Here is a 26,164-nt window from a genome sequence, read left to right as displayed (position 1 = left end):
AAGGGGTCACCAGCACAAAAGTTTGAGAAGCACTAGTATAGATAGATGTATTTATCCTCATGTGTATGTCCTCCACCCCTCTCTCTCTCTCTCTCTCACACACACACACACACACACCCCTAACTAAATTTTCCTGAAACTTTACTAAACTTACTTGCCTGCCCTATATGTGATTTTTAATGATGGTTATTAAAAAAAAAAACAAAAAACCCTCAACCTTTAATTTGCCCATCAAAAGAATAACCCAGGGTGTATACAATTTTGCAACACTGATTGTGACTAAGCAGTTGCGTAATCTCATTGAAGTTAATGCCACTTTTCACACGCTTAAACTTCAATATGTGCTGAATTGGTTTCCTGGATTGGGGATTATATGTGTGTTTATATAATCCACACCTCTCATGTCATGTACCCACCCAGAGCTATATGGGGCCACCAACACTCTTCCAGATACAAACAACATCTAACTAGCTGGTGTGGTGGTGCTGCTTTGCTACTGTGCCTTGCAGGTGCCCCTAGCCTCTGTTTGCCAGAAGCTGGAAATGAGCGACAGGGGATGGATCATTTGATGATTATCGGTTCTGTTCATTCCCTGTCTGAAGACCAGATACTGGGCTAGATGAACCTTTGGTCTGAGCCCGTATGGCCGTTCTTAAGTTCTGCTGGGCAGTTTTGCTATCGATTGGCCTAAAGTGGTAGACCAGGGGTGGGCAAACTTTTTGGGCTGAGGGCCACATCTGGGTGGGGAAATTGTATGCAGGGCTGGGGCAGGAGGTTGGGGTGCAGGAGGGAGTGCGGGGTGTGGGAGGGGGTGCGGTGTGCAGGGAGGGGCTCAGGGCAAGGGACTGGGGCAGAGGAGAGGTGCGGAGTGTATGAGGGGGCTCGGGGTGCAGGGTATACCAGGGGGCTCAGGGCAGGGAGTTGGGGTGCAGGAGGGGTGAGAGGTGCAGGCAGGGGGCTTATGGCAGGGAGTTGGGGGGCAGGGTGCAGGAGAGGTTTGGATTCCGGCCCGGTGCCGATTACCTAAAGCGGCTTCGTACTGGCAGCGGTATGCACCAGGGCCAGGGCAGGCTCCCTGCATGCCTGCCATGTCCTCGGCCCTGTGCCGCTCCAGGAAGCACTGCGTCCCCTGGGTGGGGCGGGAGCAGAGGGCTCTGTGTGTGCCTCCAGGTATCTCCCCCAAAGCTCCCATTGGCCACGGTTCCCCGTGGTGCCTGGAGGCAACCCACGGAGCCCTCTGCCCCCCTGCTCTGAAAGGGCCACAGGGAAGTGGTGCCAGCCACTTCTGAGAGCAGCACAGGCCCTGCGGGGTGCAATCCCGCGGGCTGGATCCAAAGCCCTGACTAGGGCCATCCCGCCGACTTGGGAATGCTTGGCACCTTGCAGGCTCAGACTCTAGGACTGCACGAAGCAATCTTGTCCTCTCAGGGACTTAAATAACGAGGGGATTCGATTTGATTGCTCAACCCTTCCCTTTTCTATCCATTTAATTACTGAGCTTGCTTGGGGCTAGACTCACTATATCTTACTGTGACTTTTTATATCAAGAAAAGAAGAATAGGTAGCAAAGCACAAAGATGATTTATAATCTGCAATGTTGACCAGGGAAAAATGCATGGCACAGTAATGGGGGGTGGGAGATCTGAATACAATGCGGATTTTGATTCCCCATCTCTTCTTCCTAAAGGTAATACATGTTTGGGGGAATTAATAGCTCCTTCTCAGTGAGAGCATTCAAAATGAGGTAACTTGGACAAAACCATGCTGAAAATAAGGAAGAAAAACCTGGAGTCCACAGAAAGAGGGAGATGAACATTTGTTCCTATGTATGCTTGTCCCCCCGTCCACCTGTAACATGCAAAGCAGAGCAGCTTTAAAAATGGAAGAAACTCTTTGCTGAAGATCTCATTAGGTGCATTCCTTTCTGCATTTTTCACTATCTTCCTGCTAATGTGTCCATCACGGCATGCAAAGGCACTCATAACCAAACGTCATCCAAGCAGCTGGCACAAGACCCGGTGGCTGCTGGCTGGCGGGAGCGGGAAGCAGCAGTGCCATCCTTCCTTCAAGTTTAAGCTTGCCGTGTAAAGCAGATTGGTTGGCCTGACGATCATTGTATTAGCCTCGCTTTACTTACCCCACTCGCCCTCAAAGACGGTCAAGAGACCAACGGTGATTGTAGTGTAACGCAGTGAGCGTGCTGCACATCAAAACAAGACTGGCTCATATTCCTTCTCAACATCTATTTCCCTGAGGCCTATCAGCCACCATCTGCAACCATTAATCCAAGCTCCCTGCATTTATTTAAACCCCTCCCCAGCCTCCTGTACAGCCCTGGCCATCTGGGGCTTTGTGCAGCTCCACTGCTTTCTATTGTCTGTTATTGGTCCCTTTCCTGCAGCAAGATCTGGCAGTGCAAACACTTGTGACCATGTGGAAATGCCCTTGGGACTCCATATGGGTCCAGGGGCCCTGATGTATGGCTGATGCCCTACGTCCTGAACCAAAGCCCCCTGAAATCAATGGGAAGACTCCCATTTTCTCTTGGGCATTGGATCAGATCTTTAGACTGTTAAGCTCCCAGGACGGGCCCTGTATGACATTAAACACACTGTCAGGGCTCATCTAGCATCTGGGATGGGACCATCAATGCAAGCTCATGCTGGGCTCAAACCCTTCCGCACCTGCACTATTTTTTGAGTGAAAGAGAGATTTGATTCCATGTTCAGTGATCCATCAGAAAGAATAGAGGCAGATTAGAGTCCTTTCTACTTCTGTTAGCCAGTGTCCCCAAACAGGAGAGAACAGAAAGCCATTGGAGAAAGGGAGAGAAGAAAATAAAACATCCAGAACTTTGTACATGCTCCTTTACAATTTTCTCCTTGTGAATGAATTTGACTAAGTGTTATCACAGCCATGTGAGTCCCAGGATATTAGAGAGACAAGGTGGGTGAGGTAATAGCTTTTATTGGACCAATTTCTGTTGACGAGAGAGACAAGCTTTCGAGCTTAGATGAAGAAAAGCTCTGTGTACGCTCAAAAGCTTGTCTCTCTCTCCAACAGAAGTCCGTCCACAAAAGATATGAACCTCGTCCACTTTGTCTGGCTACAATTTTTAAAGCCACCTTTTCCTTATTCTTGAGGGGAAACCTCCTGGTTTCTACAAACAGGAAGCACCATCGCTTCATTCATGCAGTTTTTTAGAAGCAATTTAATAACAATTTTGGCTTTTTTATATGAATCAGCAGAATTTAGATCTCATGGTTTGGGTGGGGTCGTTTGTCTTCTTCTTTTGTTTGTTTTTAATTCGCCACAGTCGCTTAAGTGTTTGACCTCAGCACATAATCATTCTCTATATGATGTTAGCGTGTGTATGCTGCACTTCTAATGTTTCAGACAAGTCATCAGAGAAATTTATAGAGCACCTAAGTCCTAGAAGCCTCCTAAGACCCTTTAAGTACTATCTTCCATGCTTCATCTAGAATTATGCTAGAGTACGTTGGTTCTAGTCAGACTTATGAGACGGAGGTATACAAGGTGCACTGGAATGAATTTTGTCCAATGCTGGTATCAGTATTCCTGTATTTTCTAAAAGCATTTGTAAGCCTAAAAGTTACAGTAAAAGGACAGCAGGATGGGGGAAGGAGCTTAAAGAGAGAAAGAAAATAATAATTGTAACTTCTTGCCAGATTCCCAGCTGGTGAAAAATGGTGTAATTCCATTGAAGTCAACAGTTTGATGGCAAATTACATCAACTGAGGACCTAGCTGCTACTTTATGATTGGTGTAAATGCATCTTATAATAAATCAGGCATTTTGGTCTCATTCTTTCCTGCTACCCTGTCCCAAAAGCCGTGATGCTATTTATTTAGCTACAGTACTTTACCTCTAGTTTATATAGCTCAGATCGAATACAGTGGTGAGTTAAATGGTTCCAGAAAACAACATAAGACTTGAGAAATCCAGAAACTTAATAGGCAACCATGCAAGTCCGTGAACTTATTCTGTCCAGAGTAGAATAGCAGGTCTCTTGAGATGTCGATGTAACTGTGGTAGTTTTTGTGAAGGGAATGAGGCATTGAAGTGTCTGCCAGTCTCTCCTGTGCAGGGCAGTCTCCTTCCAAAAGGTTAAAAGCTGGCAAATAAATTAATGGGTAAGAAAAGAAAAAAGGCCAGGTGTGGGGAGGAGAGTAAGAAGGAACCACACAATCCATCAGATGAAATATTCCCGTTTGCACTCACTCACTGTGTTCTGCAAGTCAATGTCAGTTTTAAAGGAACTGTCGAGGTTTTCTGCGTATTCTTTCTCCTTCGCCTGGCTACTTCGATGCGTCTGTTTGTGCTGGTAGAGGAATCTGCTCATGATAGCCACGACGCAAAAGATGATGAATATTACGACTGCTATTACACCTGGGGACAGAGAGGGGAAAGTAAGAACAGGAAAGGAAAACAGAAACAAAGATTTTCCCAGAGGAGGCTGCTTAGAAAATGCATAACACTGACAGACCCTGGTTGTTGGTGAGCAGGATTGAACTGGGGACCTCTGGATCTTAGTGCATGAGCCTCTACAGCATGAGCTACAAGCCAACCGACTGTTAGCTAAGGCTGCAGAGCAGACTCATTTTCTCTCTCTCTAAGTGGTCTCAGTGCCACTAGATGGGACAGAACACCACACCCAGACAGTGTGTGGGTTACAAGGGCATCCCAGTCCTCTATCCTAGCCTCCCAGGGTATGTCTCCACAGCAAAGAAACCGCCCCCGAATGGTCCGTGCCAGCTAACTCAGCCTCACAGGGCTCAGGCTGCAGGGCTGTTTCATTGCTGTGCAGGACTGGGCAGGAGCCTGAACACTAGGACCTCCCACCCCACAGGGTCTGAGAGCCTGGGCTCCAGCCCAACCCTGGAAAGTCTACACAGCAATGAACCAGCCTTTGAGCCCGAGTCGACTGGCACAGGCCAGCTGCAGGCACCTAGCTGCTGTGCAGACATAGCCCCAGTGCTGCCATCTGGGGGTTTCTATCCTGCACGAGGGAGAATACAGCCACCTTGGGTGAGATTCTCAAAAACGCTCAACATTGGTCTAATTCTGCTTGCCTGAAGCCAATCATTGACTTCAACGAGAGCAAAGTTAGGCCAGTGCTGAGTGTTTTGAAAATTCTGTTCCCTCGTGTCTCCACAACTTCCCTTTCTGGCCAACTTCATTCACTGGGGGCTCGCTCTTAACTTACATCTGTGTAAACCTTGTGGGAATTTGGCCCATAGAGTACCGGTATCATGAAAAGCAACTCACTGCAAAGCAATACACCCTTGAGATAAATGCTGACTGTTAATGGAATGTGGAAAACAATACATGACGGTGTGAGGACCAGTTGTGAATCAACCAATGCTTTGGCTTGTAAGAGGGTTTCCATGTGGTCTGAGGAATTCCATTACACACCACACTGAGCTTTTAGAGAACTTTGAAGGTAGATGAGATATGAATGCAACATTACATGACCAGTCAGAGGTGTGTATTTGCATGCAGCACTCACAGCTGAGCCATGTCTCAGAAAAACAGATGCTATTTTGTATTATGAAAAGACTTAAGATCTTCAGAATATGGACTGCCTCTCTATTTATTTAGGGAGTATGTAGGATAATAGTCCGTGGTCCTGATTGGAACATTGGGATGTTGCCATAATATAATGAATATTAATAATAAATGCAGCAGCAACAGCCTTGTAAAGCCCTGTGTTACAGTCGAGCAGAAAATGAGGGTAAGGTGCTGCTAAGCATTTTGCTGGAAATACCCTATGTACTTGTTTTCGGGGGGGGAGGGATATTTTCTGATTGCATCATTCAAAAGAAAAAGAAGAAAACAGTTACCTCCAATAACAGCTGAATCACTTCTGATTGCATTGGTGAGGGGCTCCCGCTCATCCGACTTCCCAAAGGGATCTGCAGTTGATTAAATACAAAACAGCTCATTGTCTATAGGCAACGTGCTGAGTTTGCTTCAGCACTTGGAATGAAGTTACCTACCCTGGTCTGCCCTCAAAATATGTGGTTTGGGGATTAGAGAATTGGAGCCAAGAAGAGCCCTCTTAAAAACAGGTAATCACAGGACAACACTCTTAGGGACCTTCGGAGATAAAGCCGAGCAAACCGTGAATGCAAGAAACTAAATGGGTAAAAACACCACCCTATAATCCTACCACAGTGAGACATTTGACCCAGGTAGCCTGCTGGGAGCCTCTGTCAGACTGAACAATATTACAATGCCAAAGAGACAAGACTAAGAAGCATCTGGAAAGGGAGGAGGCTAATATAGGATATATGGGTAAGGTTCAATCTGAGGGAGAGAAACAGTGTCTGGGAGGCAGTGGGGGTGCGCTGTTGGAAGGGAACGTCCCTCTTTAATGCAGAACAATGGTGACACCACATGTTCCAAAGGCAGAAGCTGTCAGTGGGGTGCATTTAAATTGGACATGTTCTGATCTTCCCCCTTCAGCTGCTACCAGGTCCTTCTGGTTTGTGTTACCACATCCATTCCCGTCCTTAATTTGCACCCATGTCTCCTCTGTGGCTGCTTTCAGCCTTGAGAAGGAAGACTTCCTGATTTTGGCACATAGGATCTGCCAAACGATTTCTGCTGCACTGCACAGTGAACATTGCTCTTCACTGAGGAGACTGGAGCATCTAGAGGGTACTAAAGAGATCAGGGATCCAAACTCCTGTATCCAAATACTGTCTAAGTGGCGGGGGGGTTTCCCAGAGCCAGCTTTTCCATATCTCCACCAAACCAAAATGGAAATCAAACACCTTAAACTTTGGGAGCTTCATATCCAGATCCAGAGTATGGGTCAAACCCTCACTGAAAGCCAACGGAACGATGATAAATTACACCCGCTGTCCCCGCATGTCCCAGATCTAGCTCTGGCTCTGTGTCTGAACCATCCAGCCTGTCTGTATCCTCATACGAGGGCTTTCATCTCAGCTCACCCTTTTCTCTCTTTAGTGTCTGTCTGCAGGAATGCAGAGCTGCTGTTCTCCCCTTTTACAAGCCTCCAGGTTATCACACGTAGGCCTGTACTTGGGAGCTAGTTCTGATGGTCTCGGGAATAGATTGTATGGCATTGCTAGACTGCTCCTTTCAAAGGCGAGATGCGGAGGCCTGAGAAAGAGATGCAAAATACTGCAATGCCTCATTGTTATTGAGCATTCTTGCTTTAGTTGCTGACTCAGCAGACGCTTAGTATTTCGTTAAGTGGGATTTTTTACTTCAGACAAATGAGCTTATTTGTGAGTTGGATGGGGCTGAATTTTCATCTTTACCCAGCTTTGCTTTGCACTCTTTAGAAAGAGCCTCATTCTCCTTTGCCCGGCACCTCGGGCAGTCATTTACACTAGTGCAAAGCGAGTGCTAAAGGATACCATTTACACCCAATTTCACCGATGTAAATGGCTTCACAAACCGTAGACCACAGAGAATCTGGCCCAAGACATTCTGAGGTTTGAGAAGTAGTTCTCTTGCCAGTTTTAGAGATGAAAGCATTTCCCTTCCTGTAAACAGATGCCTACAAACTAACAGTAAACAGAGGAGGGTTTGCACTTCTGCAGATTGCTGATGTTCAGAGCAGATGCAGTCGCAGAAGAGATTTTGAAATCAATGGGACTGCTGACATAAAGAAATGCTCACCAGCCAGGACTGCATGAGTCACCCATTTGGGCTATGGGCTCCCCAAGTGGAACCCACTGCAGCTCTTTTGCAAGTTCTCTTTTCCCACTGCATGGAGACTGGGTACCTGGAGAAGTAATTGCTCAGGTAGAAGCAGACCTTGTGAAACACCAACTCATTTTAGACCAGAAAAGTTTGGTTTATACATGAGTTGACTATGTAGCTAATTTTGTGCATCATGAGGCAGATCATTAGCTGGTGTAAATTGTCATAACTCCCTATGGCTTGGACAGAGAATTCTGACTGGCGTCACAAGTCACCTTCTGAGATTGCATAAAACGAATAAGGGGTAGGCGAGACTTTTGATCCACATGTCCATTGTGTAAAATGTTGGCCATACATGCTATTAAAGAGTCTTTAGTCTTTGACCAAAAATTACTTGAAGCTAAAGGACTTTTAAAAAATCCAAAACAAGTGTTGGGGATTTAAAGGTAACTTTGAGTTTCTTTCTGTGATTTAATCAGAATGCAGGTCGACAGACCTTAAAGGTTCTGCAAATTATGTTTCACCCAAGAAATAAAGTCAGGATACAAGACAACTAAGTGTTTGTTGCAGAGAAGCAGATGGCAAGTGACAGCAGAACCTTCCCCTGTGGGATCATGGTAAATTCTGCAGCCAAGGAGGAAAAAAAGCACTATGTCTCATAAGAGATTTTAATAGGACATTCTTTCTCTTTTAGATATGACCCTTGAGATAACGCATGAAAAAAATTCGCACCAAAGGGCACCTCAGTGAAATGGGGACATGAAATGTCTCACATGACTTCCACAAGCAAAATGTTTTTGTACAGTATCTGACTTATGAAAGTATTTGGGATATATAATTTAAATACACAAGGTCTAGATCCTCCACTGGCATAAACTGGCAGCTGAGGATCTAGCCCTCAAAATGTAGTAATGGCCACTAATACATATTTTCAGGAAAAAAACAAACATTTTAATAGACTGTGATATTTGCAGTATTTTAATATACTGTAAACATCCTAGTAGAGTAAAACATCAGGGTGCCATCAATGTGGAGTTGGGGTAGCAACTAGTATATGTGCTACCACGTAAGAGAGACTGATTTATGGAACATTACAAAATATCATCATCATGGGAAGTCACTTTTCCCCTCAGATGTTCCAATCAGAAATTTTGTGCATGGGTAAATCAACTATGGCTGAGTGGATTTTGTTCAAAAGTAGTTTGCTAAGAAACTTTCCTGAAGATCTAACAAACATTCCAAGTCTGAAGGAAAGTGCTTTAATAGTTCTCAAGTTATGAGCACTGAAAGTTTTTTCACACATTCACGTCAGGCTTTTCAGGCAGATATCTGTGCTCTATCAATGACTTAGAAAATTGGCACACACAAGTATAGCAGTCTTTGAAGTTTGTTTTTTTGTTCTCAGACATGTAGAGTTGACAAATCAAGAAAGAACTGATAAACTGAGAAATGCACAGTAAAGCTGAAGATTAATCCTTAACTCTGCCCTCCTGTAATTACTCCTTAAAATATGGTCTCTCTCTATATATATCAGAATTAATTAAATGTAAATTAATATAAAGTATAATGGAATACAAAATGGAATTTCTTATATAACCATTACTCACAGTATAGAACATACAGTTTTCAAAATTGGCTTGATTTAAGTCTCAATGAGATCTACAAAACAAGTCCACTTTGAATGTTGAGGTTATATTAGGTATCAGTTATCACGATAAAAGGGTGACCATATTTTAAAGCAGAAATATGCAGAGATAACACTGAGCTTTCACCACGACTCTGCATTAGCTGATATCTGAGTGCTTATTTAACCTTAACACTGACTTACATCTAGTTAATTGCAAGATTTAAATATGAAAGTCTAAATCCTGCCCCGCTGTATCTGAAATCAGAGTTTCAATTCATTTTTTGAAACTTAAGCTTTATCCTAAGATGTCCCCTTCTTGATTTTATAGGTTGGCCTGAGATAAATGAGAGCAAAATTTGACCCACAGAGTGATGGACAGGGATTGTGTGTAAACACACATGAGAATGCATGTGTGCCTGCACACACACAGCAATCCTAAACCATTCACCATTAACAAGCCATGTTTCTTCAGTTAAAAAACAAAGCACACATCAGCTGGAATCCATTCCCCACACAGAGAGCAAGCCTAATTATTTCTCCCTATGCAAACTGCTAATAGCATCATTTGTTTTCTGCTGAATACCATGGGTAGAAGCTGAAGGAAAGGGAGATCTGCTGCAAGTCCAAATATCAAGGAAATAAATGGCATAAGGATAGAAAACATAGGAAGTTTTATGAGTTATCAAGCGGAGAAGATAAAGTGAATTCATAGTTCAAAGGATTAAAAAAAAACCTTCCATTTTTCACTCCTTTCTGGTTATTAAGGTCTCTGCCACATCCACTAGCGACTAAAACAGTGACTTGTGTGTCCCTGCCTGTGGTGACAGTATTACCAGCTGCTCTCTGCATTCTTTTTTCCCCTGGCATAACTAATACACATATGCAAACTGCTTAAGAGTCCCAGGGGGCAATTTCATGACTGCAGAGGAAAATGAACTGCTTAGGATCATCAGCTAGGAACATTCAAGTTATGTGCCTTCACTTAAAATAAAGCGAATGATACACGTATTCAGAGAAAGACACACAGATTAACACTCATGCATTGACAGAACAAGTAGCAATGTTCTCAAGTTGCAGTGGGGGAGGTCCAGGTTGGATATTAGGAAACCCATTCCAGTGGTGAAGCACTGGAATGGGTTACCTAGGGAGGTGGTGGAATCTCCATCCTTAGAGGTTTTTAAGGTCCGGCTTGACAAAGCCCTGGTTGGGATGATTTAGTTGGGGATTGGTCCTGCTTTGAGCAGGGGGTTGGACTAGATGAACTCCTGAGGTCTCTTCCAATCCTAATCTTCTATGATTCTATGATTTACACTAGCTAGAGTAAAATTATAGTTAGTATATGGCATGATTCCTCAGACTTCAGGGCATATGCTGGTCAGGATCTGGGGTCAGGAACAGTTGTATTATATGCAACACCATACCAGGCTTCTGTTTTCCTTTGAAATCTCCAGCACTGGAGCCATACCACCAGACTTCATGGACTGCCTCCAATGGCAATTGAAGGCCCATATTCCTGAGACAGTGTTTGGACTAACCTTTGCAACTCAGGCTTTACTCTCCTATAATGTCACATTCCTGTGGGCATTTTGCAGGCAATACAGGATCTTAATCAGTTGTTTAGGATCAGTCTCCAATTATCATCAGGATATAGCCTTTTAGCAGGCGCTAACCTGAATAGGCTTTATCTGTACATCCCGATCACTTGTGTGTTGATGGCTTCCAAGCCATCTTGCTTCTAGTATCACACTTACCGTGACAGCAGGAAGGGGGAGGAGCAAACCCCATGCTGAGCTCAAAAAGGCTGGTTTAATGGAAGCCTTCGTTTCTTGACAGAACATACCTGATGAGGAATATACTGTGGTGATGGTGTTCACATCAGCCTCTGCTATGTATCCACAATTCGATTCAGTCAAGGAGCCTTTGACAGTCACGGGGGCTATGCTGGCATGTCGTAAGGCGGCCTTCAGTGGAGCTATGTGATTGTACTGGACAGAAGACAGGCATCCAATAAAGCCATGTGAGTTCGCCTTCAAGACCTCAGAATCTAGTCCCAGACTATCTGCAACACACAACACAATCAAAAAGGTGTTTTAAATGTTTTCTTTTGCGTGTTGATTAAAAAACTCTTTGCCAGTTTATCTGACCTTATTCACTCATTCATCGGCTTCTCACGCAATTACCTCCTTCTTCCACTGGACCCTTAGGTCTGAGATGATATCCACATTTAAATCCCTCTTAAAGATGCACATCTACCATGCTACTTATAGTGAATGGAGTTGGCTTGTAAATAAATAGCCTCTGTTGTTCTCCTTCCCCTAACCAGGTTCCTGTTGTTTGTCTGGAAATAACCAACACATATTTGGTGCTACCATAAACAATCATAAATCATAGAATGTAAGGCCATAGGGGACTACCGGGCCATCTAGTCTGATCTCCTGCATGCCACCAACATGCTAAATCCAACAACTGAAGTTAGACCATGGTATTACAGTCCACAGGAGTCTAAACTATTATGTGCCACAGGCAGAAAATAGGAGGGACCGAGATGCACCAATGCCCGTGGTCCCTTCAATGTCAGGAAATTAATTAAGTGATATATACCCAGATGACAAGAACATTCTGTGTTTTCCCCACAGGAGAGATGTTTCAAAGGACAACAACAAAGAGTGTCTCAACGGAAATACTTCCATTTCTGATGTAGGATACAATCTAACTTTCAGGAGTTATGCTTTGGCCTTTCCCAAAGCATTTGTGCAGGGGGGAAGTGGAAGCTGTATAAATTAATATGGATAGGCCTGTAACAACAGATGGTGAGGTTGCCAGGGGAAGGAAAGCATTAACTCTATATTTCTGAAGCGGAGCTTACAAAAACATGTGAAAACAGTGATTTAGAGCATCTTCTGTCTTCATGGAAGTTCCAAAAATCTTAGTGAACATTACCCAACATCTATTCTTGCTTCTTTAATATCTTTAATACAAGGGGTGAATATTTCATATCCTACAGAGCTAACACTATCTAAGTTGCTTTGTTCTCTTTCCACCCACCAAAGGGGAAACCCAATAAATATTGAATTGTGTTTCATGGTCGCTTGAAAAGCCTAAGAGATGTTATATGACAGTTTCATTAGTTATTTGAAATCAGAATTAAAGCCCCACTTGGACTAGCCACTAAAAGACTATTACATTTGAAAAACTGAGAATGCTCAGACAAGAATCATGCTTGCAGAATTATGGTTTTCTTTACCATTATGTTTTTGAGTTCAGTCTTGAAAGCCCTCAGAATTCAGATTTTTCACTGAAGCCCATGGGAGTTCTGTGTAACTTGGGCTTGCAGGTTTGACCCCACTGTTTGAATTCTCACACGGATAGCGCAAATCCTTACTTATATCAGACATAGGGCACACAATTTTAACGCTGAGGGTAATTAACCATGAAAATAGCTCACTCGGTGTTGTGGTGGATTCTTCAGCATTTGAAGTCTTTAAATCATGACTACATTGGATTCTGAAAGATATTCCACCACAAATTGGTGGAATATCTTGGTCTTGCCTCAGCATGGGAGAATGGACTGCATCAGATCATGAGGTCGCTCCCAGGCCTACATTTCTATGATTCTCTCTAAGTTATTGGGTTCAATACAAGAATCATTGGGTGAAATATTCTGCGTTATGCAGAAGGTCAGTCTAGATGATCATAACGGTCCCTTCTGACATTAAACTCTATGACTCCTCCAAAGTGTTTAATTGGCTTGGTAAATTTAACCTGAATTGAATCTGCAGTTCAATATTTTTTGGTCTTTTGATGTTACTGTGCTGCACTTTTATTCTCTCAGGTTAAATCTCCTGCAGGTCTCCTGTGTTTGTGGTGAGAAGTTTGGCTTTTTACTCGTCAGCTTTTTAAGTAGTTTAGCTGCTCACTCTCATGAACTTTACTCATCCATATTTTTAAAATAACAATTATTCAAGCTTCTCTGCTGGTTCATGCATTAGTTAGTCCAATTATGGACTAATGCAATTGCCTTCTTTCTGGACTCCTGTGTCCACTCCTTGCAAGCTATGCTGGATTTCACAGCTCACTTAATCTTGCATTGTTCTTGTTCGCTTGTTATTCTGGCCCTCATGTGTCTACATTGACTCCCTTGAAATTGAGGTTTAGGTTTAGATTTAGTTATTGATTTTTTAAGATTCTTATGATGACTTCAAGATGTCTTCTCTGCTGTTCATATGCACTCTCCACTATAAATATTACATAATGTTGTTGCTTCATCCATCTCTGCTATTTGAAGTAAAACCTTTAACATGTAAAGCAATGTGCAGCCCAATGCAGTGATGGATAAATGAGAAAGGCAGACACCTCTAGGGTGGAACAGCTGAGCTGCTTAGCAATCCATAAGCAAACTAAAGAGCAGGAAGACAAAGTGAATACCTTAGTGAAATTGCATGGAGGACTTTTGGCAGATATAGTGTAATTATCCAAATTAGTATATCACTGGGACACGGAGGTTAGTGACCTTTATTTTTGCAAGAAAGTGGCACAGGACGTTTAATGACCACAAGTCTTCAGGGCCTCAGTTTTACACATAAAGTAAAGTTAACATCTCCAGGAGTGTCGTGATCTATCACCATACACTGGAGCGTTAGTTCCTCTCTGAGGGTATGTCTACACTTACCGTGCGGGTCGACGCGGTGAGTTCGACTTCTCGGAGTTCGAACTATCGCGTCTAATCTAGATGCGATAGTTCGAACTCCCCGCGCGCTCCGGTCGACTCCGGAACTCCACCACTGCAAACGGCGGTGGCGGAATCGACCTTGGAGCCGCGGACTTCGATCCCGCGGCATCTGGACAGGTAAGTAGTTCGAACTAGGGTACTTCGAGTTCAGCTACGCTATTCGCGTAGCTGAACTTGCGTACCATAGTTGACCCCCGCCCTTAGTGTAGACCAGGCCTGACTCAGAGGGATAGCTAACACCTAAGTCACAAATATCATTTGTCACAGCACCCAGAGTTTTCTTTGGTGGACTGCTAGACAACCATTCACTATGCCCAACTCTGTTAACCTTGTATGATCGGAGGATATAATATACTGGGAAAATACAGCTATAGGCTACACCTGAAGCATTTTCAAACCTTTAGCAGAATTATCTTCTTTCTTAACAGAGAGCTCTGTGGCCAATTTAATTATTACTTACAAATCTAAACTGAAAACTTGTCTGTCTCTTGGTTGTTGCCCAAAATTTGGTGTGGGTCATAAAAATGGCCATGGTTCGTGGGCTACATGGATCATGGACAATGGTCCATCTGTCCCAGTATCTTGCCTCTGACAGACATTAGTGCCAGCTGCTTCAGAGGGAATGAACAGAAGCAAATAATTTTGAGTGATCCATCCCCTGTTGTCAAGTCCAAGCTTCTGGTAATTGGAGATTTAGGGATACCTGGAGCATAGGTTTGTGTCACTGATCATCTTGGCCAATAGCCATTGATAGGTCTACTCTTCATTAACTTATCTAGTTCTTTTTTGAACCCAGTGATACATTTGGCCTTCACAACATCCCATGGCAACGAGTTCCACAGGTTGGCTGTGCCTTGTGTGAAGTATTTACCTAAATAATGTCATACGGATGCATGTATCATAATGGACGTGCCTATGATGTGCGACGAATCACCCAGAAATTTCCATCTAGGATAATAGTTTTATAGGTATTTTGTGATTTACTATGATAAAGCCGAGAATGTTGTGGTGGCTCATTTTTCTGGATTGTAACAAAGAAACCAAATTGCAAGGTCTTTGGCGCAGGGACTGTCTGTTATGTTTGGGCTTTGCAGCACTTAATAGAACGAGTCCCCTAATCCTAATTGTAGCTCTGGAAGCTACGATAATACAAATTAATAATAACAACAAATCAGTCTTCATTCACAATGTCCTCGTGTACTTAGAACTACACACCTTCACCTGGCACTGTCACACACTAGCTACAAGTGAGCAGCAGAGTAATTGGCAATGAGATTCTGCACTGGAGCACCCCAGCCAGGGAGAACATCACACCTTGCTGTGCTTGTTTTCCAACAGAGGTACTCCAAAATGCAGGAGTGGGTCCTCAGTGCTCTGCTGGAAGTAAGTCTGCAATTACAAAATGCTCTTCAGAAGCAAAGGGGCTGATTTCTTTTTTTAAACAGGGAGAAAATAACTATGTTCAAAGGACCAAGACAATCAAGAAGGACTTGAAAAATGTGCCTTTGAAAGTATGTATTTTTTTTTCCAATCACGTAATTAATGCTATGGAAAGCAAAGGCTCCAATGAGTTGGAGACATTGGATCAAAGGGGCTTCGGAAGGTGAGACAAAGAGAAAGCATGAACGCTTTTCAGTGTCCTTTTTATTCCTCCTCAGCTACTTTTAAAAGTCAATTTCACGCTTGTGACAAGAGTCAACTTGACAGCACTGAAGATTAAAGTCCACTCTCTTTGGGCCTGCTTTTTCTCCCATTGCAGTCCATGGGTGTCCTATCAGGCACTTCACTAGTGGGAGTTTTGTCACTGAGTTCAACGGAAGCAGGTCTACCACTAGTTTAAGTTCTCCCTCAGTGGGTCTTAACCCTGTACTGGATGGACCACAGCTGGGGGCTGAAAGGACAATTTCATTTCCATGTTGATGCAATGCTTGGCCTCTTTTCTCAGCCCAACCAATAGAAAGGTGTTCTTGTGAGAGTTAAACCAAGAACATCACCTCGTTTCACTGTGGTGGCTGAACAATCTTGGCAAGGTTACGCTTGGCCACGAACAAATGGGCTGACTTTGATTTAATGACGCAGAAGTGGTCTCAGTCCTGCATCCATTATGAATATGTGCAGCTAGGCGCCAGGCACTCTATGGTTATGCACGTAAATAGGCTGCCGGGTCCTGCCACAAAACCGAGAAGCGTTGTGATATTGGGGTTGACCTGGGAGAAACATAATGCACATCTTGGGCTAGATCCAAGCCTGCATAAAGGCAACTTGGAGCATCCCTGTGCTCACAGTAAACCTGCCTCAAAGTCAGCAATTAAAACCATGGAAGGATTTCTCCTACTTACAACTACCCTTGGGGGGCACAGAGCCATTGTTAGCTGTTTCTAGTCCACCCCACTCTGGACTTTCCTAATGTAAGGGGCAAGACCAGAATACAAGGTGTAGTGGGGCTGCCATACAGGCACCTTGAGACAGGAACATGGGCACTCAGTGCGGCTTAGAGCAGTTTCTAGCTCCAGAGTGTGATAGGAGCAACTTCTGTGACTTAAAGGGTACGTCTACACTGCAGTAAAACAGCCACGGCTAACATGGACCAGTCAGCTAACATGGACCAGCCGTGGGTGTTTTACTGCAGTGTAGACCTACCCAAAGGCACCACTGCCACCAGACTTTGCAAGGGGCACAAAGGACAGAAACAATGAGCTGGTCCTTTGGTCCCAACGTATGGAGCATTTCACACAGAGAGCGCAGTATGCTCAGCCAAGTTAATTTGACCCAGTATATATATATATATACACACACACACACTTAAAGATATCCATCAGCTAAAAACAGGCATCGCTTCAGGTTGTAATGTGACATTTGTTAGATGTCAAAACCCATTTGTGACATCTTCATTTTAATGTGCCCCAACACAGCCACCCCTGTTTGATTTCAACAGGGCTCACAATATGGTACATTGTAATGAGACAAGAGGCAATTGATGCAAGAAAATGGAGAGGTATAGAGGGCTTACAATGGAAAACATGCTTCTTTCAAGAGCAGACAGCTGCAATCAATTCAAATAACAATCAGTCAGCCTAAAAATAAAGCTTCTAGAGGGAAGCTAAGGGGGAGACAGGACTGGGAGAGAGAACAGAGCTTTCTTTTGGAGAGTGTTATCTTTAGGGAAACAGAGGACAGATTTTTCTCTCAGGATTAAGACAAAACACTAGTTAAATTGTATTGCTGGAAGTGATGGCTGAGCGACCTCTGTGTCACTCTGGAAGAGGCAGGATGGCATTACTGCTGTCTGATGTGGGAACAGCAGCAGAACTTCTGGCAGCTCAGCTTATCCTCCCATTTCATCTTTAGCCGCTGCCATCTTGCCCTCAACCTACTTCCTCTTTTAACCTGGATACCCAACTCCATCTTCAAAGTTGCTTTATTAAGCTCCTTGCAGCAAAAGCAGTTTCAGGTCTGAAATGCACCTCAGAGAGATATTTTTTTATTCCTGGCTGCTCTGGTACTTCTGAGGAGGCAGGAAAAGACAAGACGGGTAGGGAACAGGAGGGAGAAGTTTTGAAGGGGCAAGAATATAATAGCTAATAAAGAACAGAAGAAGGGTCAGGGTGGGGTTGTTGAGGTGTGGAACTGATGGGGTTGCGGTTGTTGTGTGTTCATTCTTTGAAAGCTGTGCTATAATATTCAGTGACAGGAGCTTTTAATTCACTGAGAAACATATTGCCTCTTTGGCTACTAAAAAGGTGACCACCCAGGCACAATTATACTTCATCCCTCTTCTCCATTTGCACCTCTCCTTAAGGAGGCACTTCTTTAGTGAAGCGTTCCTATACCCGTCTCCCCACTGGTGATGTCTCTGTACCTTCTGAAATAAACCTGCACCTGGTGTGTGCCCCTGTCTAATAATAGACTCATCTGAATTAGTTTGTGATCTCTTCAGGGCAGGAACTCTATCATTTTACTGTAAATATTCTATAAACCAATCTGTTTATTTACAGGCCTATATAAATAATAACTGTTTCACACTGCGAGCACAATTGTTTTTCAAATAAACCTCCAATTTACATTACCTTTATGGCCTGATTCAAAGCCCACTGAAGTCACTGGAAAGACTCTTATGGACTTCAATGGGTTTTCGATCTGGCACTTAAAGAAATAAGTGACTCCACAAAGGTGTGGTGGATTATACAGGTTTTACCATCATGAATCGGATGGTTGAAATATGCACAAGTGGAGAAACCACAAGTTAAGACAGGTCACCACAAATACATGCTGGAGAAACCTTTATACTATTCATCTTCAGAACCTCCTTAACCCACAATGCAAGTTCCCCACCCTAACTCTGATACTACTATGCTACTGGTAAGGTGATTGGGAGTGGGGCAAAGAAGTAGAAAGTCAGTCACTCTTCTCTGCAGCTCAGATAGATTTACAGCAGATGTAAGAGCAAGAGCTAGGCTTGTAGAAGCATAAATGAACAAATTTCACCAATATGTTAAAAAATAAACCACCATCCAAAAGCATTTCAAAGAGGGTCACACCTTGGGGTCGCTGCAGACAAATAGATTGAGTTAAGTTGGAAACACAAAGTCAGATCACTGCAAGCACTGAGCTAATGGCCACTTTTACATGTCATTGTTTTAATTGTGTTGTATACATAAGACATTACATGGCTGAAAAGAAAATATGGTTAGACACAGCAGAACCACATGTAAAGTCGTAAAGTCAGAGAAAACTCAGACAAAAAAAAACTGACATGTTGGGCTGTGTGATATCATCTCCTTATAGAAAGACTTGCATGCATGCAAATATGCTTAGGTTCAATTGATGTACAAGAGGCCAAAGGGAAGTGATCTAGTGACTAGCACAGAGGGATGACAACAAGGAAGGATGGTCTTGTAGCAGAGGTGCTGGATTGGGGGCTCAGATCTGTGTTCCATGCTGGGCCTCGACTTTCTGCAGTTCCAAGCCATTTGGGACCTGAATTCAATACCTATTGATGTCAATGAAAGGATTTCCATTCAATCAATGAGCTTTGGATAAGTCCTTCCGTGTTCCAGCTCTGTGTTTATAAAATGACAACAAAGTATGGGCATGATCATACTTTCCTATCTCAGAGGGATGCTGTGAGGATAAATTCAACAAATGTTCATGAGGGTGCTTGGATACTATGGCATTGGGGGACATTTAGGAATCACAGACAGATTTAAATATAAACTTAGTGTTCAAGACAAGCAAATACAGTTGAGTAGTATCCATAATCTTTAATGTATTTATCCTCACAACACCTGTGAGGTAGCGAAATGCTATTATCCTCATTTTACCAATATGGTACATAGAGATTAAATGACTTGCCAAGGGCCATACAAGAAGTCTGTGGTAGAACAGAAAATTGAGCCCAGTCTCTTGATACCAGACTAGAATCCTTTCATTTAAACCGGATCAGGATTTCACCTCCGGAACGCAACTCCAAAGCGAAGGACAACTCCTGGAATGGGGCAACAGCGATGCAGAAATAAATAAGTGTAAGTGGCTTTGGAACAAAGAAAATGCAGCTGGAGAAGCTGCAATGTAATTTCAAAATCTTTTATTTCATAAAATTTACTTGCAAGAGCTAAAGGCGTGTTTATGTGGTTCTCAAAGGGAAAAAAAAAAGCTCTCATCTGATTTCTAAGCTAATCGGAAAGGAAAGGGAAAAAAATCGAAGCCCCAGAAAGCAGAAGAGGTGACAGAAACATCTAGTTAGGCAACAAAGGCTCAGAGAGCTTGACATACAGTGTTGAAATGGAGCAGTGAGGAAATGGAAGGTCGAGACTGGGCAGGCAGAAGGGGAAAGTCAGGGGAGAGTTTTTCAAAAGAGCACGGTGCCCATCTGTTCTCACTCTGGCACCTAAACAGAGGGTCAGATTTCCACAAGAGCTCTGCTTCCACTTAGCCTTTTAACTGTTTTTAATTAATGGGAGGTGCTGGGTTCTGAACACTTCTGGCTATTTCAGTCAGGAACCGAGCACTTGTGAAAACCTGGACTCAGGTCTGAGCACTAAGCAGTTTTGAAAATCTGGCCCTTGGATAACTGAGGAAAGACAGCTAAATGGAGGAAAAAGAAAAAAATCATATTTGAATCCATTCTTATGGAGCAGTAGTATTTATCTGCCATCGGATTAGAGATGAATGAACACTTGAGGGATAGCTCAGTGGTTTGAGCATTGGCCTGCTAATCCCAGGATTGTGAGTTCAATCCTTGAGGGGACCACTTAAGGATCTAGGGCAAAATCAGTACTTGGTCCTGCTAGTGAAGGTAGGGGACTGGACTCGATGACCCTTTGGGGTTCCTTCCAGTTCTAGGTATATCTCCATTTATTTAAATTTAGACCAATAATAATAATAATAATCATATCACTTATACAGGACCTGACATCCCAAAGTGATGGGGCCCAATCCTACATTTTGTATTCAGATAAATCTCCTATTTAAGGGTTGTGAGATGTGATGACTGCAGAACTGAGCTCCCACCCTTCTGACTGAAAGGCGGCTACTTCTGGGATGAAACATGGCTGCTGTTTAACAGCTCTCAGCATACACCATACAACAGTGTAGGACAGGGAGTGAAGGGCACCGGCGTATGCAACCAAAATAGAGGGGAGAAGTTTGCTTAAGGAAAATGTAGTTTAAAACTGGATTTGGGAAGAAAGACCAGGGCTAAGGCACCTGTTTAACTAGTGGGGTTCCGTAGCCCAAATTCTACATGTTCTATGTACAGCAGACACTTCTCCCACCATTTGGGTAGGAAGGTTTCTGGCCCAGGCAACACGACAGAGCTTTAATGAAGGAAATGGAGAATGACATATCTACCTGAAGTTACAGGACAAGTGAGGTAAACAGAAGAGGGATTTGTCCATGACACAAGCTGTCTGAAACCTCTGTTCTTCTAACAAGTACTCTAGGAACTTTAGGAACCACTCACGGGGAGGTTTTATGATTTGGCGGAAGCAGATGCTTTCAGCAACACAATGGGACCTTGCACAATTGGGGTATTAGCTTAGCATTGAAGAGTGCCAACTTCTGAGGCACCTAAACCAGCTCTGCAGCGCTTGGGTTGCTGTTAGATGCTTTTCTCTACAGACAGGCCAAGTCTTGGCTATAAACAAGATAAAAATATCAGTCCCTTTACTTATACTACCTGGCAAAGAACGATACCGAGTGCGCTGTTGTTATATACAATTAATAGCTCACAAATGGATGTCTATTTTCTCTGTCTGCCAAAAAGGCTTTCAATTCTATAGGCTTTGGGGGCCATTAGTGAACCTTTAAATGGCGGTGGTAAAAGACACTTCAGCGGTAAGCACTCTGGACGGCAGACTTGATTTGGATGTCCAGGTTCGCTGTGGGACCAGCAACAGCATTCTCTTGTCATAATAAAGAGGCTATTAGGTTCTTATCAGGAACGAATAATGGAACTTATATGAGAAAATGGCCACTTGAGAACAGAAAAATAAGGGTTCTTCATCTGAAGCTTCTGGTAGATTCTTCCTGGCCCTGAGATAGGTGTGCAGTGTTAAAGGGGAGGGAATCAAAAGGCCACCCCAGCTCACCTGGCCTGTGGAAATAGAAGACAGAATTGCAGCTCCTACACTGTATGAGAGCCCAGGAACTGCTTCTCTAATGCAGCACTCAGCTAGTGTGGAGGGGGGCATCTGAGCCCCAAGGAGGATGGGGAGGAGGTGAGGGCACGTCTCTGCCCTCCCCCAAGATGAGATAGTGGAGCTGCACATCACACAGGGGTGTAAATCAGGGCATGCTGAGCTTCAGAAGTGCCTCTATGCTGCCATGGGGGACTGGGTCTTCCCAACATCCTTTTCTAGATGGCTCAACAAGAGGAGAGAGGTTAACGTTGCTATCAGGGCAAACAACTCACATCGCCAAAGCTTCTACCAACAAGCTTTTCACTGGGCTTCTGCTACTATGTAAATAACAGCTCTGTTATATTTAGTCCTTACAGGTTAAAAAAAAGCCTATCACACTGCACAGATAATTATAGAGTCTTAACAGTACAATCAACAAACCAGCAAGCCATTTGCACAGCCTACCTCCGACCTTGCCCAAGGTGAGCGACTTGATGGCCTTGAAGTCAATCTCCGAGAGGTTGTGCTTGAGTTTGAGAACTTGATCAACCTGCAACAGGTCAATAAAAACAGTTGATTATTGCAGCATGCAGAGACCCCTGAAGTATCTTGTAGAAAAAGTTCCACACTGGATACAGGTAATGCCTGCCTCCCGCTGATCGCAAAGTGAATGTACTTGAATTTTGCAGAAAAAGCCAAAAAAAGTGTGTCAGAGTATTCATACAGCAGACTTCTAAAGAAACCTTTCCTGCACGAAACTATAAAATATCTGACACATGCTTATGCCCCCACTGAGAATTCTCACCTATTAATCTCTGATTGCCACAGACAGGCAAACAAACGAAGCCTGACTGGAAACTGACTGGCAAGGATTAGCAATATACGGAAAAAGCTGCAATATAAGGGAATATTATAAGATCAACTAATTTATAACAGTTAGGATCAGTTATAAATCCTAACTGGTAGTGTGAAGCTTGCTTTAGACACAGATCAGAATTGGGTCCACCTGCTGTATGTGCTACATTCACTTAGCCAATACCTGTATATAGTTTTATGCCAATAAATTGAAACCAAAGTGTGATGCTCTCTCTCACTGCCTTTTCCTTACCTCTCTCCTCCTTTCCTGTCTCTGCCTTGCCCTCTCTTTTCATTAATAACTGCCAGAAAATACCATTCAGCCCTAGCAAACAAGCAGAAGCTTGCCAAAAAGCTGCCAAAATTCCCCTGGGTATGAGAGCATCAGACACTGCTGTGCACTCACTCCCTGCTCTTCTTTTGAAAAACAGGACAGCACAAGGTTGCTTGTTAGCCCTAACAGGCCACCTACCAGGTCCTGGACTCAGCATGGCTTCTCAAAGGGACAGTGAGAATGATGTGTTTGGAGAGTGTTGGTGCACAGGACTTTGGGGCTCTCATCCGCTGATGGAAGGTTGTCACAGTAGATGAGGTAAGCACTTACATAGCTAGTCCTGCTGAAGTCAATGGGACTGTTTATGTGAATGGTAATAGTCACACAATCTAACCCTATCAGTCCTTCCTCCTCCTCATGTAGTCAAATTATGGGTCACATTCAACTCTGGGACACATACACCTGAAATTAATGAGATTCCCACATGCCTCCACTCACCGTGGCTCTTTTGTTCAAATTTGCCAATACACTGAACTTGATAAGTTTATGGAGGGGATGGTATGATGAGGCTGCTGACAGTGGCATATGGCCCATCTGTGCCGGCTATTAGCAAATATCTCCAATGGCCAGAGGTGGAACACTAAATGGGGAAGGCTTTGAATTGCTACACGGAATTCTTTCCCAGGTGTCTGAGGTCTTATGCACGGTCTTGCCTACTTGCTCAGGGTCTAACTGATAGCCTTATTTAGGATTGGGAAGGAATTTTCCCCCAGGTCAGACTGGCAGAGACCTGGAATGGGGGGGTTGGAGGGGAGTTGCATTCCTCTGTGTTGTGGAATGTCATTTGCTGTTTTGAGATAGAGTAAATAGCGGATTCTCTATAACTTGCAGTCTTTAGATCAAGATTTGACGATTTCTGTAACTCAGCCAGAGGTTATGACCCTGAGTGCATCAAGTTCTGTGATCATGATGGTCCCTTCTTGCCGTAAAGTCTATGAGCCTAATGATTTGCCTCATATGCCTTATTTCAGATTATAATCAACAACATTATTTGAAAACACAATCTGGTAAGAGCTATGTTCTGTCAGCCTTGCTCACGGTGGTGCCAGATTGTGAATCCTTGCTCCCACCAGCGAGTAGGGATTTGCACAAATGGTGACATGAAGCCTACTAAATAAGTCCATTGAAATCAACAGGACTGTTTATGGAGTAAGGTACCAATTAATGTTGGGCACAGGTAGTGAGTTGGACCCTGAAAGTAAACCATGGCAGGTAGGTTTGATACCTGAATGAGGAGTTCTTTTCCTTCTCTGTTGATCTTCACATGGTGTAATTCCCGGTTGGCAAGGTTTCCAGAGTCAATGGTGAAAATGAAGAAGCCATCCTTACTCAACTTGTATCGGACTTGTAAGCTTCCTTAAAAGGAAAGCACATTTCCACCTATAAAACGTGTGTCCATAACTAGGTACGGTTCAACAGCTTTGCACAATACGCAACATTCATTTCTTTTTATAAAACCAGTGACACAAGTTAAACAAGTTAAAATAAAAATGGTCAAACTTTAATGAAAAGCACGACAAATAATTTGTTGGAAACTTCCTTCGCACTAGCTTACAAATTCCATTGTGCAAAAATATAACTGAAATGATCAAACAAATAACTATATTAAAGGAATGTGTCTTTCTCTCCATATGGCACACATTTAACATTTGCACAATATTTGATCTATATTAGACTCCTTTGTATGAATGATCATTTCCACCAGAGGGCATACAGGTCGAGAGCTGTTTCATTACAGTAATATTTGTGGGTTTTATTATTACTCTTCAAGAAGACAGTAAAGTGAAATGTAACGGACAATGTAGCAGACAATATGTTGTACTTTTTTTTTTTTAAAAAAGAAAATGAGAATGGTTCTAATTCATCTAAAGCTATGGCATTTCTTTTCAAACCCAAAGACAAACAAATCTTTCCCTGCTCTTTTGTAATAAAACATCAGTTGTGGCTGCCCAGCACTTGTGAAAAGCCAAACAATAGCAAACCCACAGTACACAAGGTGAAAAAGGAAATGTATCACTTTAAATCTTTCCATAAAAGATTAAGGATAAAGAATATGATTTTAAAAGCTCTGGGGAAAAAAATGCACTGACTGCATCCTTTTAATTTTTTTGGACAAGTGAAGAACAAACCTTTGCAGTTCAGCATGTAATTAGGTAACAACAAGACAAAACAAAATTCTGAAAATCTTTGGGGCTTTCTTGCACGTCAGTAATTGACACATGCTGAACATTTTTGGTTCTACAGAGTTTAAAAAAAAACAAAAAACCTTTTCCATAGTTATTTTACTACATTCATTTCCAGGAATACAGTATCTCAAAGGAGGCAGAAATAAATATATATAATCTCACAATCTGCTGAGCAATGGCTCCTCATTTTATTTTTTCCCTCTCCTAAAAACCATCATAAGCAACTCTTATCTCCTTCCATTCCAATGCTTTTGTTTGCATTACCTCCAAATATTCCATGCATCACTGCACTTTGGAGATGGATGCAGGTGAACATGACCTGGAGGGGAACTGGCTGTCACTATGGGGTTTTTTCCACCCTTTTATTTCTAGTTTGTTTCAGAGCTTGCAAATCTAGTCCCATCTTAGAAGTTCTCCCTGGGTGAAATCTGCCCTTGTGCAGCACACATCCTATACACTGCTAAAGTCCTCGCAAAGTCTTTAAAAGGCATAGGCATAACGTTGGCCCTTTTCACATGGGTGCATGTCACTGTGTGCTGATCTCCCAATGATTTCAGTAGGAGTTCTTTCAGTCTCGGGCTTGGAATCTTTTCAGAAAAGAGCTTCAGTAGAAGGAATGCATTTTCCTAACCATCCAGGGCACACAAGCCTCAGAGCTACACTGGTTTACATGAGCTGATATTCTGATCCATTTATTCTTTTTCTTAGATTGCATTAGAAAAAAATCATTTACTCAATATCTACAAAATTTCCTTTTGTAAAGATTGGAAGGGCTCAGTCCAATTAATTTTCTTTAAATTCCAGCTAAGAATTCTTTGGACTTCTGCTCTTCAAAACCATTGACTTGAACTAAGGGATTTTGCCTGGGGCCAAATTTACATCAACACAAATATGCAATTTTACTGATTGCCACAGAGTTACTTTGGAATTTACACCAGTGTAACTGTGAGCAGATTTTGGCCCTCAATCAGCAGCAAATCTTTTCATTCTGGGAGATTTACATAAACTTTTCATTACATTAAAATGTGTGATAGAAAGAGAAATGCATTATTAATTATTATTAAGAAACCTTGTGTGCAACTTCGAATTTTGATTATCTGGTTGGTTGGAGTT

The 26,164-nt window shown here is 43.0% G+C and overlaps 1 protein-coding gene across 7 annotated transcripts in view; it reads right to left on the bottom strand.

The window, feature by feature from the left end:
* Positions 1–26,164, bottom strand: part of CNTNAP5 (contactin associated protein family member 5) — a 397,960-nt gene that overhangs the window by 5,049 nt on the left and 366,747 nt on the right. For 5 of the 7 annotated variants that reach the window (XM_039494757.1, XM_039494760.1, XM_039494758.1 and 2 more), the window contains 6 exons: positions 24,091–24,221; positions 22,142–22,226; positions 11,169–11,387; positions 5,865–5,936; positions 4,247–4,410; positions 3,196–4,135 (listed from right to left, as the gene is read on the bottom strand). In XM_039494757.1, coding sequence (XP_039350691.1) covers positions 3,971–4,135; positions 4,247–4,410; positions 5,865–5,936; positions 11,169–11,387; positions 22,142–22,226; positions 24,091–24,221 — 836 coding nt within the window. In that variant the 3' untranslated portion in view covers positions 3,196–3,970. Of the gene's footprint in view, positions 1–3,195; positions 4,411–5,864; positions 5,937–11,168; positions 11,388–22,141; positions 22,227–24,090; positions 24,222–26,164 lie in introns of those variants that run through there. The other 2 variants (XM_039494759.1, XM_039494764.1) reach the window with 2 other exon arrangements.

This window comes from Mauremys reevesii, linkage group 11 (genome assembly GCF_016161935.1).
Source record: "Mauremys reevesii isolate NIE-2019 linkage group 11, ASM1616193v1, whole genome shotgun sequence".
NCBI lineage: Eukaryota > Metazoa > Chordata > Testudines > Geoemydidae > Mauremys > Mauremys reevesii.
This window is presented reverse-complemented; position numbering and strand designations above follow the sequence as displayed.